Genomic DNA, 20,397 nt, shown 5'->3' with positions numbered 1-20,397 from the left:
ACATTCCAGAAAGAAGAATTTTTATATAGTCATATATAAAAGTTCTCCTTTCTGGAATTAGTTGTTATTATTACTACTTATATTTTTACAATAATTATCAAAACATTTTGGTGAAGTTACAGGGAGTTGAAATTTAGGTTCCTCGGGGAGTGTACTCAGAGAGCACTCAAATTGGATTTGCCGAAATTCTGAAGAATGAAAAAGATCTGTATTTTTACGCGCGTGCGGTGATACTAAATAATAATAATCATTTATATAATCATAAAAGCTAGTAAAGAACAATGAAATATAATCAAGCGATAGAATTGTCTTCCCCTGTCTAGGTCATAAATGCAAAGAATTCTTTTATGAAATGTTGATTGCTCGCGAGCAGCAAGTATTCCATTCATAAGACCTGCAAGGATACGACAGAATGCCGGCGGGAAATTCTGAAACTATGACATGTGTCTCTTCACCTAGTAGTTTGACTGTACAAAGGTCCCAAAGTATTCAAGTTGCAGTAACGCGGTCTTTGAAGGAGAGCTTTCATTGAAAATGTTGCTCTCTTTTATGATGAATTGAATAATTTTACAAAGAACATAAATTATCTAGTCTACGATCAAATATATGTAGTTCGTTGACCTCTTTGTGTATCAAAGAAAACTTTGGCATTCAAACAACAAACAAGCAATCTATAAAAATGTCATATGAAGCAAAATGGCTCTATTCACGACCAAGATTTATTCAAAAAGCACTTTAAAATGTCAATCAAACTTTTGTCTAGCGGTAGGATATTTTGACAAGAGCGTGATATATCTACTGAAATGATAATTAGAGGCAGAATTTGAAAACTTTGAAAAGATATTTCAAGTTATTTCGAAGAATTGGTTGCATCCAATTGTTGTAGACGAAAGATGAATCTAGGAATAAAGTTGACAAATTTATGACATTTGAAAACAAAATAATTCGAATGATTTTTAGTGTAATACTAAAGAAAAACAAAAAGAATTCCAAATAACATAAATGACGATTGTATTGCAAATTTGTTGATATGTATTTGCAAACGAGAACAAATATACCGCACGCAAATATATTAATGTTTGTGCAAATTACGATGTGCAAGGTTGGAGTGTGTTGCTAAACCGTACATGTTTCCGACGAATTTGTGGCTGTTTGTTATATATAAATTCACGATTTGAGTCCTGATGATTATCGAGTAGATTGCAAGAAGCAGGTACAGGGCACCTGTATAATGGACTCAAAGTCAAAAAGTTGAGTCACGTTGATTCACTCAATTCAATTCAACAATAAGGTGATACATTATACCTGTTATGTTTTGTATAAACCAATCAGTTAACAAAGTTATTTTATATTTGCAATCAAATGACCGGCGATTATCATGAACTCATAATAATAGAGACAATTCAAAATTTTAACGATTTCCCCAGACTGCAGCGGTTAGTTCATCTCATTTCGTGAACTTTCTCCACGGAGTCGCTAGCCACATTGAATGTGTAACATTTTGAATATCAGCTCAATTATTAGTTCCAAGTTGTGCATTGACAAGTTGAATTGTGACTTCGATGAGTGCTCAGACATCGGCTTGTTAGCTCCACTGTGGAAGTTTCAGTTTCCCGCCATTTACGTTAATTTAGTTTGCTCTGTGTCGAGGAGTTCTGATACATGAAAATATTTTTGATTCGGCCTGTTCCGATTTTGTAATAATTTCTGAGAATAAACTATGTTTATTTTTTCAATTAACCTAATAGCCTACCGCTAGGCAAACGTTTCTCCCAATTGCTGTCACTTATCCTTTTCCAAAATATCAGAGAACCTTCTTTGGCTTCGTGACTTTTAATTATCCAGGCGTTATAATACGTGTTTTCTCTCTATCATTTCGGAAGTAGCAAATACTCGTAACATATACAGCTTACAGAATAATTTTGCATACATTATAGGGGGTGATATAATTGTTTTTTATCAACCCTTGACCATTAAAAAGACTAGTAACAACAAAGTAATTGGACCATTAATGCTAAAATGTTATCAACTGAAACGGTATCAGTATCGAATAAAATGACGTATAAAATGTTAATTAGCGCGATACGGTCGTGGATCGTGATGAATCGGGACAAATGAAATATTAACATGCAGATAGCGATGGATTCTATCGCGGTGTAAGGCAATTACAAAAGGAAGGAAGGAGCCTAATTACGCTGATTGTATTAAGTGTTTTCAAGAAGGGAAATGCCGATCCATTCCATGTATGCTAGCTTTAGGCGTCGCAGACTCCGTAGAGAAATTCTAATATTTGACTTCAAAGTTCTTAATTTTTGTGCGATACTTACAGACTTTTTTTCACCTGAGTGTTTTTCAGCCATAGGGCGTCGGAGCCCAGGCATTCCTACTTTTCCTCCTTCACTTTGCAAGGTCTTCAGACTCCTGACGATAAGCACCATATCCTCCTTTTGACTGTGTAACTAATCAGACTGGCTTTCGGATTTGGTTGTTGGTACAAAATGTTATGCAAATGTAATGTTATAATTTTATTCTTTCGAGTATTAGGTAGTATAAAATTGTTACGTATTTTTGTGCTTCACATAAACGTCTCCCAAAGTGCAGGTTGCATTTAGGTACAACAAAAGTAAAGTTTGTTCATATCGTCTGCACCGCGTACGTAATAAACATTTTACGCTGTAAGTGAAATTGGGTTGCTTTCGCAGGTGTTTGGCGTAGATGGGTTTACTACCAGTGTCTCCCCAAAACGTCGGAAAATGTGTTTGCGTCGGACTGCTTGGGAAAAATCTGGGAAAATACCGGGCGTAAACTCATCTCTAGTCTGTTTGCGAGATTTCTTCTTTGTCTGCCTCAAAAATAGTGATGACAAGTGTGTAAACAAAGCTTGTATTTAAATGTCATACCTGCTCCAAAAAAGTGATAAATATAAATCGTAAAACGGTGTATTAACCACTGGAGCGTTTGCGTCAAAACATCAATTGCGATTTGGCACATCACCAAACTAACAGCGCAGTGACAGTAATTTAGCGGAAAAGTATGATCAGAAGCGTAATAAAACTTATATCGTATGGAGAGAATATGAATTAGTTCTTCCTAGAAACACTAGAAACTCTTTAGAATATCTTTTACTTTCATATTGTAGCTATCGATAGCTAGCTTGTCAACTGACTTTTTTATTTACTCACCGTCTTTCATCTTGCTAGTCGTCTATCATAAAAGGCTTAACCGCTTCTCTAAAAATAGCAAATACTACAATCGATAGTATCGTAAACGTACCTCACCCGTGCGTGCACGGCGAGCGATGCAGGATATGCAAATTTCGACCTTATTGCACTCCATAGTTAACGGCAGCTCGGTCGGCCTTGCAGGTTAAGTTAATTTCAGGATTTCATATTTGAGGTATTATAGGATCTCCTGTCTCTCCCTCGATCGTACGTACAAAGCGTGAAGTTTGAATACTGACTGACAAGTTGCTGCTAGCTTCTCATCAGCTAGTGGACATACATATTTTGTAACAAAGCTGAGGAAGTCAATGTTGTATGGGTTCGTTTCATTCATCTTGATTGACGAGGATTTAGGTTCTTAATACAAAATGTTTTATTCCCTTTGAAATACACAGCAAATTCAGAGGGCTATGTACTTACTTTCCTATTAATTCCAATTCTCTGAAGACATTGTTAAATAAATAAAAGTTTCCTGTGTATTCGCAATATATTTAATAAGGCATTAGGAACTTATGAACAGCGGCTGTTTCATAAGAAATCGACGAGCTATTTTCAATGTGGCGTGTTGCGGTGTCGTGCCGCCAAATCTACCAGAAAACGGAAGCGCACCGCTGCTGTTGCTAACTTAACTCAACTGATTTCATTCTTTGCTTACTTTACTTTTCTTGGAATATATTAAATAGGACATGGTGTTGGATCAAATTCATTCTTCCTTTCCTCTTTTGAACTTCCCTTGTAAATCTTAATTTGTATATAGAAGATAGAAGAATATGGATTCTAAAAGTAAATAGATAAATGAAGGCAGTGTCTAGGACGGAAGTTTATTTTTTGAGAGCACCATAAAGTTGATAAAAACTAAAAGGGGAACTATACACACTTTAATTTACCTCTCAAGTTAAGTCTGTTTCATGTCCAAGTCAGAGTGAAATACTTTTACTTTAAAACAGATTCTTGACAGACAAAAGTAAACTTTTATATCCCAACACGGAACCCTAACAACAAGTGAATGTAGATCTAGATTATAAGTTTGGCATAATTTGGGTCTATTTCGATAGCAATGACCATTAGTTGAGTACACAATAATAATAGGTTTTGGTCACACGTCCGTCGATAGCCGGTGCGAAGCAAAGGTCGAGGCCAATCAATGAAAGTCAAGGTCACTGGGGGCGAAGTCTCGGAACCAGTTGGGAAGGAACAGTATCAGATATTAAGGGATTTGGTCATATCGATGCCAAAAGACGTCAATCAAAACATTGTTGGGAATGATGAGACGAGATGTTGCTTTGGAACATTGTTATTTATTTATATTGAACCGTCTGTCGAAACATATTCAATTTTCAAAACGAGAATTTTTTATACTTTTCGCCAATACCTTGGTAATAACAAATTTAAACGTATTTGAATAACTTATGTACCAATTTCAAGTTTCGTATTTGTTTACTTACGCCTCACAAATATACCGCGTGTATTGTTATTTAGCCAAAGACAATAGACAAAGCTATTTTCAAAAAAGGCTAAAGGTGTCTTGGTATGCTAAATATTTAAAAATAAGAGAAAATTTACTGCTACCTACCTACTGTAAGAAAAATAATAGTAGCGTACGTAACATGATACGGTTTCAAGAATCTAGACCGGTAGCGAAAATAAGCGGCCTTGTGGGTCTGCGCCGGCTGGCAGCACGCTATTTCTGATGCACATATTGTTGCATGCACTCTGGGCTGGAAGAGACCGTGAGACATGTTCATTTTACGCAATTTACACAGGCATTTTTAGGAGCATTCTTGATGATGAACCCTTCATAAATGAGATTTATCTTATAATAAGTTAACCCATTTGAATGGTGTGAGAGAGGACTTCTTTATATTTTGAGTTTTACCTATATTTTGCTGGCTATGTATTTACAGAAAATTATACAAACATAAACTCTTTTGTTTTGCTAAATGTATCAAGTGAACACGCCTAGCGCGTTCAATCTACGGCGTGCTTGACACGCATCACGTCACGATGCAGTTTTAATTACTAAAGTGAATATTGTTCAGATTAATTAAATTAAAAGATTATATAATGTGGTATAAATTATTAGGAGTCATATTAATAAAAAGTTACACATGACCCTTCAGGGTTGAAGAACAATACTTACTTTCACGAGACACTTATTTGTTGTCTACGATTTATATCCCTATAAATCTAGATCTTCATTGATAGTAAAATATTTTACAAAGAACAGAGGACGTTCTTTGTATTTTATATCCTCAAACAATTCTTTTATATGAGTATGGTGACCACTTCACTGTTTATTTCTTGTGTGAGTGCTGGTATCTCGTAAACCGGCGAAATAACGAGGCGGTCTTGGGTGTCTTTTACAAAGATTTGATTGTGGAATTGAATTTGTTTTGTTTCGTAGTTGCCAGACGGTGATGTTGCGTAGATGGTGTTGTTGCTTTACAAAAAAAATTAAAAGATTTCTTTATGAGCTATCGTTTGAAGCTTCCAATGATCGACATATTTTAATTTGTCTTTTAAGATGTAATTAAAAGTGTGAAACTGATGTTTAGAATAAGACATCAAACTGACTGACTATCACAATGACGCTAATTATATTCAAAATATATGAAGATCATCAATATTTCATATACCTACCTACTGGAAAAAATATTGGGTTTTAATAACAGTGAACAATAAAACAATTACTTACTTCTTCAGTGATTAGGTCGGAGAGCTCGTAAATCTAGAACATTCTTCTTGTTGACAAAGTAACGAACAAGACATTAAATGAAGCACCACATTCGGGCATTAATTCGCCGCTTGTCGCAATAAAATTGCCTCTCATTCTCTGTCACAGTGTACTGTAGTTACAGCGTGCAATAATGAAAATATTGTATAAAAACTTGAAAATCTTCACAGCGCTTCTTCTCGGCACTTTTCGAATCAACGTTGTACTTCTTAAAGTTAGACCGGGGTAGTCGTGTGCCCTGCATGATCTATCGTACTCGATGCGCTTACGCGTCGAGCAGTGGTAGTGTCCATCGATATGGCAAAGATACGAGATTGGTTTGCAAGTCGTCATTCGATCGCAATTTCCGGTCGAACCGCCTGATATAACGATCTGGTTAACTTTTTTCGTTTTGACAACTTTTTCAACACGATCGCATTGAGCGATGTAACTTTCAGATATTTAGCTTTTGGATTGATATTCCGGAAGAATAAATAAATAACTAATATTAGTATAGATAGGTATAGATAAGGCAACTATATGCTTAACTTACCCACCCACAATAGGGTGCACCTCCATGCAGTCTATGTGGCGGCAGAAAATAGTAATAAATACTGGTGAAATTGAAATTGTTACTTGATAATGTATTAAAAGGTCAAGTCGGTTCGACCTTGGAACATCTTTGAATATCGTTCTTATCTCGCAATGTGTCTGATAAATGACAGAATCTCAGAGCATGTGGTGCCTCATTGTTTACTATGTGTTTTGGTGATGTTTAGGTGATTGTTTAGTTTATTGATGTCTCTGGAAATAAATTGGGGGTTTTTGCGCCACTTCCTTTTAAATTGGGCTCGAGAGGCGATGTAAAACCTTAGACGTCAATAAAAGATATTTTGAAACTTGTGTTAAAAATAAAATAATTTCATAACATTATTTTCCGAGAAACGAACAAAGAAGTCATTTTTAGACAAGTGACGCTGACTTGTTTCATTTATTTTGGTCAGCTTACTATTTCTCTAATTAGTGAGAATCTACGCCACATTCGGAAAGATTTCCAAAAAATTTATTTGTTCTATTTTTGCAAGATTTTTGTTTCTGCTGTCTCAGTGTCTCAGTCTTTGTTTCTGACGACCTCGGTGGCGTAGTGGTAAGGTTCTTGCCACTGAACCGAGAGGTCCCGGGTTCGATCCCCAGTCGGGTCATGATGGAAAATGATCTTTTTCTGATTGGCCCGGATCTTGGATGTTTATTTATATATGTATTTGTTATAAAATATAGTATCGTTGAGTTAATATCCTGTAACACAAGTTTCGAACTTACTTTGGGGCTAGCTCAATCTGTGTGATTTGTCCTAATATATTTATTTATATTTATAGTGTCTGTCAGTATCTTGCGATACTCAATTGACTTGTTTCTTTGTTTACAAATTGGACTAAAATGTTACATCGTTAACATGAATTGCATGTATCAGCTAACATAATTACGTCGGAAGGAAGTGTACAAGTATAAGAGATACCCGCATAAAAACGTCTTATGGATATTTATCACCCTCCTTTTCCAATTACGCAGTGGTGACGTCAGAAATCATGTAAATAATAAGAGTAGATAAAATATAATTCTATACGTGTGCACCTGTCTAGTTTCCAACTCGACTAAGTATTGCCAAGAGCAGGTGCCTATCTGTTTTAGCGGTGTTATGTATTGTCTGAACCAGACGGTTTTTTCAGTGTCTGGTTTCATCACTTAGCCCCCGTCGAGGATGAGGGTGCGAGTTATATTTTAGGGTTGGTAGACATTACTTTTTGGTTCCCTTGTATGTACTACTTTTACTTCTCATAATAATAGTTAAGCACAATATTAATTTGGCATGTTTTAGGCACAATTTTTTTACGCATACCTACCATAAGCATAACAATTTTTAAGCATCATATTCCAAAACATATAGGCGGCTGGGTGGCCCAAGGGCCACCCCGCCGCACCCTAACCTACTGCTACACTATAGCTTTATGCAAATAAAAATTATGGTAAAATACATTATCCTAAACTATAATTATGCTTATTGAAAAGGTATGCCAAAAAACAAGTATGTCAAAATATTATTATGTCAAAAATATAAGCCCTAACTCGTTATGCTAAATTAAATTAGGATAAAACATTTATGCGAAGAAAAGGGATCTCTACTTTTGTTTACTTTGTGTTTTCAGGAATTATTTTGTTTGTTGTTATCGTGTTACCAATATATTCTAATCCGTTAAATAAGAGAGTCATATTCCCAGTAATGGGAAAAAAAGGGTGTTAATGATTTTTATCTATTTTTTAATGCGCTGAGTACATGCTCAGCACAGTACATCCACGGCTCTCTTCATATACACGCTAGGCGTAGTTTTCTCTATGCCCTTGAAAGATAAATTGGACCATTACAACTTACAAGACAGGAAGATTTAGGAAACATTGGATGTGAAAATAGTTCCATGGAACTAGTGAGATTTTTTTTTAACAGTATTGACTTTGAAGCGTCAATGGAACTACTGAGAAAAAAGTTCTCACTAGTTCCATGGAACTAATTTTCGATGGAAATAGTGAGAACACACCGATGTGACAACCCTACGAGCTGAAATCCTTTTACAGGAATAGGTTCGACGCTCCTCGGCTCAGTTCTATACTATTAGGGTTGGTATACGAATAGTGGAGCATTTAATTACACTACGTTAAACTAAATCCTATGTTCTAGACGTTAATGCGACTAGACTAGTTTTACAGATAAAAACTGAAAATTTTAAAAGCTAATTTATAGTTCCATAGGCATCCTGGCAGCTATTGTATGCAATAATTTTGAAAAATGACCGATAATAATACAAGTGATTTGCATTAATCTCATCCGATATTAATTATTGGAAGAAAATCACTCGAAATTGAAGATTAATCAGCACATTATAAACACATGTCTCGATAAATCCATAAGTCCCGATTCATCTAGTTGTTGAAAATACAAAGACGTCAAAATGCTTATAACATAAATCCTATCCTTATGACAGATATAGTCACACGAAATAAGCAATAATCTTTACAAGAAAATAATAACATTTTTAAAATATATTTTATAGTAATTACACTTATTAGTAAGCCGCTGAACTGTAGCGACTAATAACGTATAAGAAATACCGCTCCCGATGGAATTGAGAGTTTTCTAGGAATAAAATTAATAAGGCTGTTTTTCCACCGAAGTTAGAAGAAAATATACTGCAAGACACATGTGGTATTAAAAGCGTATTGGGTTTGTTAATAGACCGACTACGAGTCGGGATGTCCGCTAAAATTCATTATGAAGCAGTGCTGCAATGCTGCAGTGACTGTCCCTCGTCACAGTCATTGGCCACAGCTTATTCAGAACCGTACAGTCCACTCTCCTTCGAGAGCTGTGGCCAACAACTCGGTAAACCATTAGTTGAGATCTATTTTTTCTCCAGGTTATTTACTAATAGCCAATAAGAATGATGTCACAATAATAAATAATAAATAATAAATATTAGGACAAATCACACAGACTGAGCTAGCCCCAAAGTAAGTCCGAGACTTGTATTATGGGATACTAACTCAACTTATTTTTTTATAACAAATACATATTTAGATAAACATCCAAGACTAGGGCCAATCAGAAAAAGATCATTTTCCATCATGACCCGACCGGGGATTGAACCCGGGACCTCTCGGGTTCAGGAGCACTCACTTTACCACTGCGCCACCGAGGTCGTCAGTAATGTGCGTAGTAGTGTCTTCCTTACAACCACTGAAATAATGCATGCGCAGGAAAAACACGACGATAAAGCTCCAGTATGTTGCTATGTGTGTTATTCTCTATCGTGATGACTTCGATTCACAGCGCGATACGGCCTCGAGCTTTGATGGGATTACAGCGGATTCGCGATACAACTATATCGAAAAACCATCGATCGAGAAACCTAGATAAAAATACCTGTCTTCGTTTTTTGTTTCTTTACGCCTGTTTCTGTTTCGTAATAATACAATAATACATTATAAGTACAAAATATAATGTAAATAAGAATAAAGTTTGAGCTGTAAAATATGTAGTAAATAGGACATTAAAGGGATAGTTTAATACCCTTATTAGATCCATTTGCTTATGGGATAACTTTGTTGTATGTGCTACTTTTACTGGTCAAACTATTATTATACCAATTAATCATAAATAATGATAAATAGAAAAATGTTTTTTATAGTATTATTTTGCTATAAATGCCATAAAAAAAGTAAATAGGTATCTCTTTCTTTTTATAAGCTAGTTTCGTGATACCGTATGCTAAAATGAATTTAGCATTTCTTTGGCGATGTAAATATACTTTAGCAATTTCCATTACAGTCCAATAGTTGCCAAATAGTACAATTTATGAATAGTATTAAGCGCCTACAAAATAACAAATGGCAAATTCTCGAATACGCGTTTCGCAAACAATGACTTAATTTTTCAAACGTTATAATTAAATTAGAAATGTCCACGAACGAACATGTAATTCGTAGAATTATGTTTATTTTAGATTTTTAATTAACTTGTCAGTTACATTAACATATGTTTTCCACGTTACAAAATTCCGTACATACACGTGTCGCGTGTAATAAATTATAATGTCACCAGTAGGACCAGCTCCCAAATTGGAAAAGCCAGTAGGTTTAATTTATCGCCTGCTATCAGGTAGCTGCTCGCCCGGGTGTCCTGGATCGTGGAACTATTTTTGGAGGATTTCCTTTTGCGAGTGTTACTTGTTTTAGTCGAAATAATCTTTAAAATTGAATAACCATTAAATTCTATTGTGACTGGCCCAAGATTTTTCTTATGGTCTTATAATTCATTGATAAGTAAGACGAAGTAGAGATCCATTTTCTGCAATGATTCATAAAGGTCTCCTTAGCCTATCTTCCGCCCTAAACGCCACCGTTCATCTACGCTCTTTCTGTGTGTATATTTAGCATTTCTTTGGCGATACTAAGTAAAATACTTTAGCAATATTCAGCGCGTATTCCCTTTGTCCGGATCGGAAAGCCTCCATCCCGGAAAGCGATTTCCGTCGACCCCGTTTGTAGATGGCGCTAGTAGCTATTGTTCGCGAGGAAAATCACACTGAGCTGATCTGTATCTGGTGCTAATTGCATCCTGTGGGTCTTCTCTGTGTGGTCGACTTTGTGTGGTTTACATTAGTATAGAATACGTGATAACGTTTAGTACAAACGTAATATCTTTCTTAAGTTCATGGGAAAATGGTACTTAATCATATTACGCGTTTCAAATATTGTATAAGAAAGTATAAGCGTGCTAAACTGTTGTGTAGACTGTGACTAAATAATACTGAGCCTGTGTTTGTCTGTTCTAGGTAAGACATGCGCGTCGCAACGTGATGTTGGTACGCGTTATCTAGTGAGTGATGAGTGTTATGTCACCTGTACGCGTTGCACTCCATGTGGTAGCGTGAAGCTGTAACGAAAAGTTTTCTGTACTGTATAATTCTCTCTCTCTCTCCTCCGTTGAGCGTAGGATTCCCAGGTCCGCTTTCCCACTTTTTATCTCCAATTCGCACGGTCGTCGTCATCCCTAGTAGTCATACAAATCAGATGTTATATTACCAGGCCCTGGAGGACCCTGGGTTCCGACGCTCAACGGATGAGGAAGTGTCCGACGAAATATCACAACGCTGCTTGTATCAGAGTTTCTGCCAAGAGGTGCAGTGTCTACTATGCCTTCTGAATCCCAGAAACAAAATACTAGGTATATCTTGCGTTTTTGCTAAAAATAACGAAGTGTGTTCTCTATTCAACTTATGATGATATACATCACTTCTTGACATAAAAAAATTACTTAAAACTAAATTTAATACTGGCTGACTTCCAAAGCGCAAGTGACGAAAAAGCTGCGTAACAGACTTCATCCGTAGCCTTTTTATATAGTGCAATAATTTTTTTGGACCATATACCAACGTCACCAACCCCACAATGGATTAACGGGATAAGATGATAATTGTTCACCCTGATCAGGTCACGTTCATGTAACAAAGATTTAATACTTGTTATTAACTCTCCGAGGACATAGTAGTTTGTGACCTTTTTGTCTTCGCAAAAACTAACTGTTCTATGTAACCACATGATAATTTTTTACCGTAAGAGTTTTCGTTTCCGTTCAGAAAGAAATTGACTTTTATTGTATTTTTCACAAGTAAGTGTTAAATGAAGCGATTTCTCGTGTCGAGTTGTGCTTAGCCCGGTTTTTGGACATGTGTAAAAACATATGTGTGTGTGTTTAGTTTACATAGACCTATGTGTTTTGTACCTTCAGGGAACTGTAATCGGCTAGCTTCCTGTGAAGGAAGATGATAAGACAAATAATAGTGAAGAAGGTGACTAATATACTTAACTAGCTACACCTCGCGGTGTTACCCGCGGTTTATCATTCGTTGTATTTTAAAAACACACTCGTCCAAAAATTCGGTGGTGGTCCTACTATTGCTCTCTCTCTCTCTCTCTCCATAGCTAATTGCTTTGCACTTTTCTTATATTTGCCTGTGGTAGCATGTCGGGGTTTTATCGCGGCTTGGATAGTAAATAGGCACTAGGCAGTAGGTAGTAAAGTAAGTTTATTATAAAACTTAAGGTAATACCTAGAACAATTAAATATAAATTAAAAATCTAAAATAGAGATTAGGTGATACGTTATATATATTCACAATAAATGGAGCACTTACCCTTATTGGGTCTGTTCTTATTATTTTATTTAATGTTTATAAATTTATCACGGCCACCTTTTTGCCTCGTTAGCTTGATCGTAATGTTTACGCGTCAAAGTGTTCGAGCGGAATTAGATTTAGCGAATTTTAAAATTTATGACAGTAGATCCAAATGTGCCAGCGCAGGCGAAATACATCGAAAGAGATTCCAAACGAAGCGTAGCTGCGTTACAAGCTCTCTCTTGGTCTTCCTTGTTCTTTCTTCTACGAGTACCTTACCTTCTATGAAAGCCTAGTTATATCTAAAGAATGCAGTGTGACGTATCAAGTGCCCTAACATTTTCCCATGTCTATTTTCAATATATTTAAGATTATTTCTTTTTTCTCATATTATGCTTAGAATCTATGCGTTGGTAATTATGTCTTTCCAGACACTGTCAAGTGTGAAATACAGTTGGTATTAGTCAGAAGTAGGTCGTGCGAGCAAAGCCGTCGTATGTCACTAGTGCGCTATTGTAATGAGCAAGCGGTGGGAAATGGGAACCGCTTTGTTTGCAGAGATCTAGAGCAGCGTATTATAAGAATGAGGTGTGTTAATGCTTTTAATTCTGAAGAAAAACATAATATTTCATAAATTACACATTTGGTAACCGCTTTGCAAAGACTAGGCCTTGATAATACTGCTCTGGAATCGATTTACTTGCGATTATTCTCGAAAAAATCATTATCATTCGTCATCTCCTTGTGCACTTCTCCAAAGGTGACATATCCTACTCGTATGGTAACAATTGGTTTTTATCGACCAACATTTATTTCCTGCCATTGAAAACTTCTTACACTGTACCTGAATAATTTAGTATCAATTGGGGTGGTTTTAATGGTAAAGGCAAATTACTCTATCATTGGCTTTCTATCTACGGTTGTTTTTGATAAGATTGGTATTCAAGCAAAACTTGCCACTGTTTCAGAACCCTTTCAATTTGATTAAAACACTTTTCACATAAAGTATTATTACACATAGTTTTATTTCTATGTAAGATATTGTTAATTTTTAAAATTTCGTCTTTGCGTAGGCATAGTTTCAAGTATATACGTACGTATACGTAGTACGTAAATAAGTCACCCTGAGTTGAATAAAGAATTTTGAATTTGAAGAAGTCAATACAAATGCATATCTAATATTGCGCAAGTATGACTTGACCCGAATTCTGTTTTCAAGTGGCGAAACTTGATAAAACACGGATAAAATTTTATCAGGTGAATCTGACAGTGAATGAGCGTAATTCAAGCTTAATTTCATTCTACTTTTCAGGAAAATGTGCCATTTCATTGTATATTGAGTTTTATTTCGTATTAATGATATTATCTAAGTTTTATATATTTTTAATCTTATTTATTGACTTAGCCCCAACGTAAATTCTTCTCTCGAGACTTTTGTTATGGCTTCGGACACTACATCCCAAGCCGCAGGTTAATTGGAAAAAGATAATTTTCCATTTTGACCTGAACGGCAATCAAAACCGAAACCTCCGGTGTAGCAGTCTGGCATGATTTTTTGTTTCCTTTTAAGCCCTAAACTAGCATTCTGACGATCGTCCATTGACGTCGTTGAAAAAAATAACAATCAAACAGCCTCCTAAAAACGCGGTTCTCTTAAACCGCCCTTGAGTGAAGCCTCCACAGCTTTTATGGTATTGTTTACAAGTGCACATATTATGTATCTTATATAATCTGGATTCCATGAGTCTTACAAAATCGGATTTTCGTAATATTGAACATCGGTTCACTTCAGAACTTTCTGCGGTCCTTGAAGTGTGTTTGCTAAGTCCGTCTGACTAATTAAAATATATTAAAACACAAGGAGAAACAGCTGGTTCGGGAACAGTTGGATGTTGCTCTTCTCTCCCCATTGTCCTAAGTTTGTTATTCCGCGCAGAATTAAATTTTAATAGTTTTCAGTAAATTTGCCATATTACATCAGAAATTGCTACATTATTGCGCAGATCATAGCAATGCGAGTGAGCTATAATCAACATACGGTCAACTGCATCTCAACTTACTAAGGTAATACCGACAGATTTTGGGTAGGTTGATGTGCTGTTGTCTGTACATTGGTTGAATCATCGTTGTCACCTCTAGCCGTCCGTCTGGTTCTATTGTGAAACGCCATTTTCTAATGTCATTACTATTATACGCTAAATTGAAACTACCAAGTGGTTTATCAGTAGTTTTGGGATAATTTCGGTCCCATTTTGATATAAAGGTAATACGTTTAATTCTTGGAATTAACAGTTGGAATGTCAGGAAAGCTAAGTAGCGTGTGTTATCCCAAAATTCCCATGAAGCAGAATACCGAGTGTAGAAATCAAGAAAAGATCACTCTTTGTGTCGTCGTTCGCGTTGTTGGTTTTAGTCATGGCACTGTTGACAGTTTTATTGCAGAGCTAAGATCGAGTAGATTTCCCATTTTCCGATGCAGTCAAATGATGCCGTCCATTAATATTGACCAAACGGTGCTTATCGGCCACCGGTCTTCTATCACCACCGCTCACTCAGTACTACGCCGTACGCCGGAGCGCGCGCACGTTATGTGACGTATGCGCAGCAATCAGCTGATTGTCAAACGTTTATTGTTATTGTTGTTGTTGTGATCTCAGTGCTGTGTTACCAAGATGGGGCAGGTTTTCGGGACAAATTCTCACCAGGGGGAGCAGAGGCATCTTGCTACAAAGGATATTGGTATGTCTTTTCCTGTTCATCTATAAAGAAAGAAAGAAAACATTTATTTGCCAAAAACATGAGTACAAATGGTCTAAATGAATTAGACCTACACGTTTTACATAATATAGTTTACATATATAGTTTTTTTTAATTGACCATCTATGGTTATTTACTTGGATTTCATTTTTTTTAATAGTTAATCCGACTGCTAGTCATCGGTCTCTCTTTTTGCTAATTAACTTAGGACACCGGTTTGCAAAATAAGTAAAATAAATTATTCCCGAATTAAATATATTACAAAATGCATACTTAAACCTGAACAAACTTTCGTAAAAACCTTGCGCCGTTGTGTAAAAAATACCTGAACTATCTTAATTTATTTACAAGTCTATCAAGTGTTTCGATGTACTTGTTCTCTTCTCTCTAATCTAAATCTACAAGTTTCTGTTTTGATGTATATCTACTTTCAACGAATAGCCTTAGCGTTGCAGTAGTAATTCTTCTTCTTTGCGTGTCGATGGCAAACCAATGCTTTATTGGGTGCTACCTAAGTTTTTATTGTAGTACTTGAAACCTTTACACTTTTTCAATCAATATTTATCATCAAATATGGCATATCAATGCTATATTGGAATCGTTAACCAATGTTCAAACTGATAACTTTAATCATTATTGTCTTGATTCTAGGGTTCTTATTGTATATCAATATGCACTTTCGAAGGACGATACGTACTTTCAATAGTTCGCAGTTGAATAAAACGTATGTCTTTTAAAATGTTTGGCGTTGTTGTTTTCAAATTGGAATCTTCTTGACGTTACTATCTGAAAGTGATTACCCAATCTTTACGATGTACTGTTGGACACAAAATATTGCATTGCAGAAACTATGCAAATATTCTATTGTCACAATAGAGAAATAAACAAAAAACATTGATGGAACTTATCACAATCTTGCTAGTTGCTCGTGTAGTATGTAGCTTTGAAAAAAATATAATAAAAAAATTTACATGAAAATGTCTCTCAAAATCTATTGAAGGAATGTTTTGATTTTGATAATCTTAAAATCTGCATTTCTACATTTTAAGCATCATCCGAGTATAAAATCAATATGAATTTGAACTAGTAAAATGAACTTCACTTCAACAGTTACTTGCTTACTTCACTTACTGTAATCGTTACTTTTATCATCATTATTCATGGCTTCCTTCCAGAAGATCTTGTTCCTCTTCTTCTCTATTATATCCGAGATCATGATATTCGGTATTCTTCTTTACCTTGCCTTATATAATCTTTAAACGTATACCATTAACAGGTGTGATCTACAAATTACAGCTAGCTATTTTTTCAATGATTTATCAGATCATGTTCTTACTACGTCATTTTTGTTACATTCATGATCTGCTTTCTTTTTTTTTTTATTCAACCTTTGCACCTTTTCTTATGCTTGCATTGCTCAAAGGCATTCCTAGAACTCATTTCATAACATGATCGTCTTTATTTCTTATAGCATTATCTCTTTTAAACATATCGTTTTACCCCTTATCTTAATTTCCCTTAGTAATTATCTGTATGTGAGCGATATTCGTATGTTTGCGTTGCTAGAACCAATACTGCGTCTTATCTGTTAGCCGTCAATTTGTGATAAACACACAAACATACGACTTTCATTATATTATGTAAACAGTATAATTAGTAGATGGTAATGTTTCGCTTCTCATGAGAATCATTATCAAAACAATAAATACGTAGTTTCTCAAAACCAAGTCGTCACTTCTGAAACCTTACGGAAGCTCTCTCTCTCTCTTCCGAGCGCATTACGAGAACTATCTGACCGTCCTTATTGTCTATAGGTCCAGCCGCAAACTTGAATGTAATTCCTGTAGTCATTAAATAAGAATGTTCTGCTGAATAAACTTTAATTATTGAATATGTTCACGTTTCGTACTCGTGAGTTTGTGATAGAAACACAGGTGCGTAAACAATTTGCATGTTTCAGAGTACATGGTTTTCTTGTTGTGGTATATTAAAGTAATCGTTCATGGATGCATTCTAGTCTCCTTTCGATCATGGATTTGGTTTTAAATCGCGATTGTTAGACTTAATATAGTATCGGTATAAATAATGACTTTATAAATCATTAGTTCTGTACATAAGTTTATCACAACTGCGCTGTAACTTGTCAGTTTCACTTTTGACCCTTATAATCACTACTGTCGTTAATTTAATTACAATAATTTACTACAATCACTACCTATATGTTTTAATCTAGCGGAAGTCATTCGTCTAGCTTGCAAAATAAAAATTCAATGACTTAAAAAGGATTTAATTTTTTTTTCTTCAGTCAATATTTGTCATCAATAATTCAACAGCAATTAGAATAATAGATTAAAAATAATATTAAAAAGGCTAATTATGATTATTATGTTTTTTGTGTGAAATTAAATTTAACAGAAATTTGCCATACATCCATGGCATGAATCACCTTGTCGTATGATGATAACAAACTTCTTTTTCAAAGTCGGCTAACAGCGCAGTGTAACCAATGATGTAACCGCGCCGCCTCAAACAAGATCAACCTTGACCGGACCAGCTGATATTACGTTACTCGTTCTTTATTAGGTTTCCATCGCGTTCATAATGTCAAAACGAGATAATCGAAACAAAACACTACTTGGTCAGATGACATTGTTGAGGGAGCAAACAATGCATAAGGTATAAGATTTGATAAATTTGCACAAAAGAGATAAATGAGAATTATGATACAACACAACACGATACAACACGATAACAAAGGAATATAAGAGCTCCGTGAAGGAACAAAATTTTGTGATTATAATTGGTAATCATGAAGTTTTGTTTTGTTATGCCTCTTCTACGTCGAAATCTGAGAATCACAATACACTTAAAAATTTGCTAGTCAACCAGTTCACATTTGTGAGCAATAGTACGTTGCTACTGACTGACAAAGTATTATCTTTGACGTCATTCATGTCTTTTTTGAAATGATAAGACACATATAGTACATATTATAGAAAGAGAATTCATATCTCAGAACTGGGCACAGAGACCAAATGAAACAAGGAAGTCGGAACGATGAACTCAATTTTACAGTCTAAATATAAGTGCGAGGATATTCTCGAACGATTGATTGGTTATCGTGATGGATGCATGCGATAAAAGTGTAATCTGCTAGACATAAACAATAACAACACTGTTATTTGACTAATATGCGTTTTTGTTGCCAGTTCTAATGAATTGTTATCCTGAAAGATCAAATTAATATAAATACACATATAATAAAAAATGCAGTTTAGTTCTTATAAAGTTTTAATATAGTTCTACTTAATACTTTTACGGAAAAAATCATTAAACATATGTTATCTCTTAGCATCAGACATTTATTTGTATTAGTTGATGGAACAAAACGCGATTTATTGATGGTTCAGTTCCTACTACCAATTTTGATCAAATTATCACAAACGTAGTAGACGTTGTTGTAAATAAATCGATTTGCACTATTAAAATCGATATATGGACTTAGAACACTGAGACTGTGTTTGTCTGTTTCCTTTTCGAAGTCATCACATTCATTACGTTTAGCGGGTACCTCTAGACATTATAACTAACATTTAATGTATGCCAACAACAGCAGTGGAAGCTCTACTTCCTAGATAAGTTTTAATCCTTTAATGTTTGTGCAAGTAAAGATCCACTCAGTCTAAAAGCAGGCAAAGACTAGAAAAACCTAGAAAAGTCATAAAATTCAAGTTTACTCAAGCGTAGACAACCAGCGGGGCCGATTGCGTCTGGTCTAGCTACAACCTTCTTCGCTGTGGCCATGAAAATGAGCTAACAAATATTACGACCGCAGAAGATATTTATTTCTTAGACGTAGATTAAACCTGAGTCTATGATTTGTAAACCGTAATTTTTGCCCTTTCGCATACTTAGATGATGTCATCTAAATATCTATAACGCGTGTACCTGGATATCCTTGCTCGGATACTCAGTGTTACTATCTATACTTACTGCAATACTATGCAAACCAGTACCTTGCGCTCTCGATCGTGGATATTCGCGTGTTTCGTGGCCCAACGACTCCAGCCTTGCAAAGTTAGTAGAGCATTCAGTGAATGTATTCGATTCCTGTTGTATGTAAACCTATTTAGAAAAGCACAAATATAAAGTAAAACCTAGAAACAAAACGTTTTATTTCTATTCTGTTTACAAACCAACTTTACTGTGTATCTTTTGACGTTTCAAAGTGATTGATTTGAAATAAACTATCATTTGAATTGATAATTGAAATACCGGTCAAGGTTATTTTTTTATTTTTTTTATTGAACCCTAAAAATGTTAATTCATAAGCCTTGTAAAGACTCGTGCCGTCTTCGAGTATCTCGATAAGGCGTCGAGTATCGTGTCGTCTGCTAGATGGTTACTTAGGGCCTGTCCACAACAGCTGTGCGTGTGGTGAACACTAATAGAATCTCGTAATTCAAATTCGAATTTAATTTAAATTTAATCAACGAAATTCTATTGGTGTTTAAAACACATCTACACCGAATCACCGAACTGCTTTGAAGGGTCTTATCGATTCTCTTCAATCTGATAGCCCCTCCACACTATCCGTGAACTCAGACAGATGGTGACGCCAGTATTGAGCAGTTTGAATGTAAGCTTCTTTTGCCGCAAGGAAAAACCAGTATTATACATCGAAACCGCCATGTTTGGCAATCTATTTGGCGATAGTGTGGAGCTGGCATAAGGATAGCTTTAGGGGGTCGGTTTCCTGCAGATGTTTACACGACAGCTACAGCATCAAACGAGTTAGTCCATCTTGTTGTAGCCATGTTAGAACCTGGTCGTATTTATGCATTTAAATATTTAACAGTAATACTCGTAAATTTTATGACGATAGGTGCAAATTACTGACAAGTTTTATGTTCTATGCTCTGATAATTTTATTTCGCCTTCATTATCTTTGTAACGGAAGATATAATGAAAAAATAAT

The 20,397-nt window shown here is 35.4% G+C and overlaps 1 protein-coding gene across 3 annotated transcripts in view; it reads left to right on the top strand.

The window, feature by feature from the left end:
- The window catches only part of LOC128673175 (uncharacterized protein), a 91,690-nt gene that overhangs the window by 12,295 nt on the left and 58,998 nt on the right, over window positions 1-20,397 (top strand). The window contains exon 1 of one of the 3 annotated variants that reach the window (XM_053750842.2): window positions 15,210-15,401. The exons of the other annotated variants lie outside the window; for them this stretch is intronic. Within the exon in view, the coding sequence (XP_053606817.1) occupies window positions 15,335-15,401 (67 nt within the window). The 5' untranslated portion in view covers window positions 15,210-15,334. Of the gene's footprint in view, window positions 1-15,209; window positions 15,402-20,397 lie in introns of those variants that run through there. 3 annotated transcript variants of the gene reach the window in all.

This window comes from Plodia interpunctella, chromosome 10 (assembly GCF_027563975.2).
Source record: "Plodia interpunctella isolate USDA-ARS_2022_Savannah chromosome 10, ilPloInte3.2, whole genome shotgun sequence".
Classification (NCBI taxonomy): domain Eukaryota; kingdom Metazoa; phylum Arthropoda; class Insecta; order Lepidoptera; family Pyralidae; genus Plodia; species Plodia interpunctella.
Note: the sequence above shows the minus strand (reverse complement) of the source record. Positions and strands in the feature narration are given on the sequence as shown.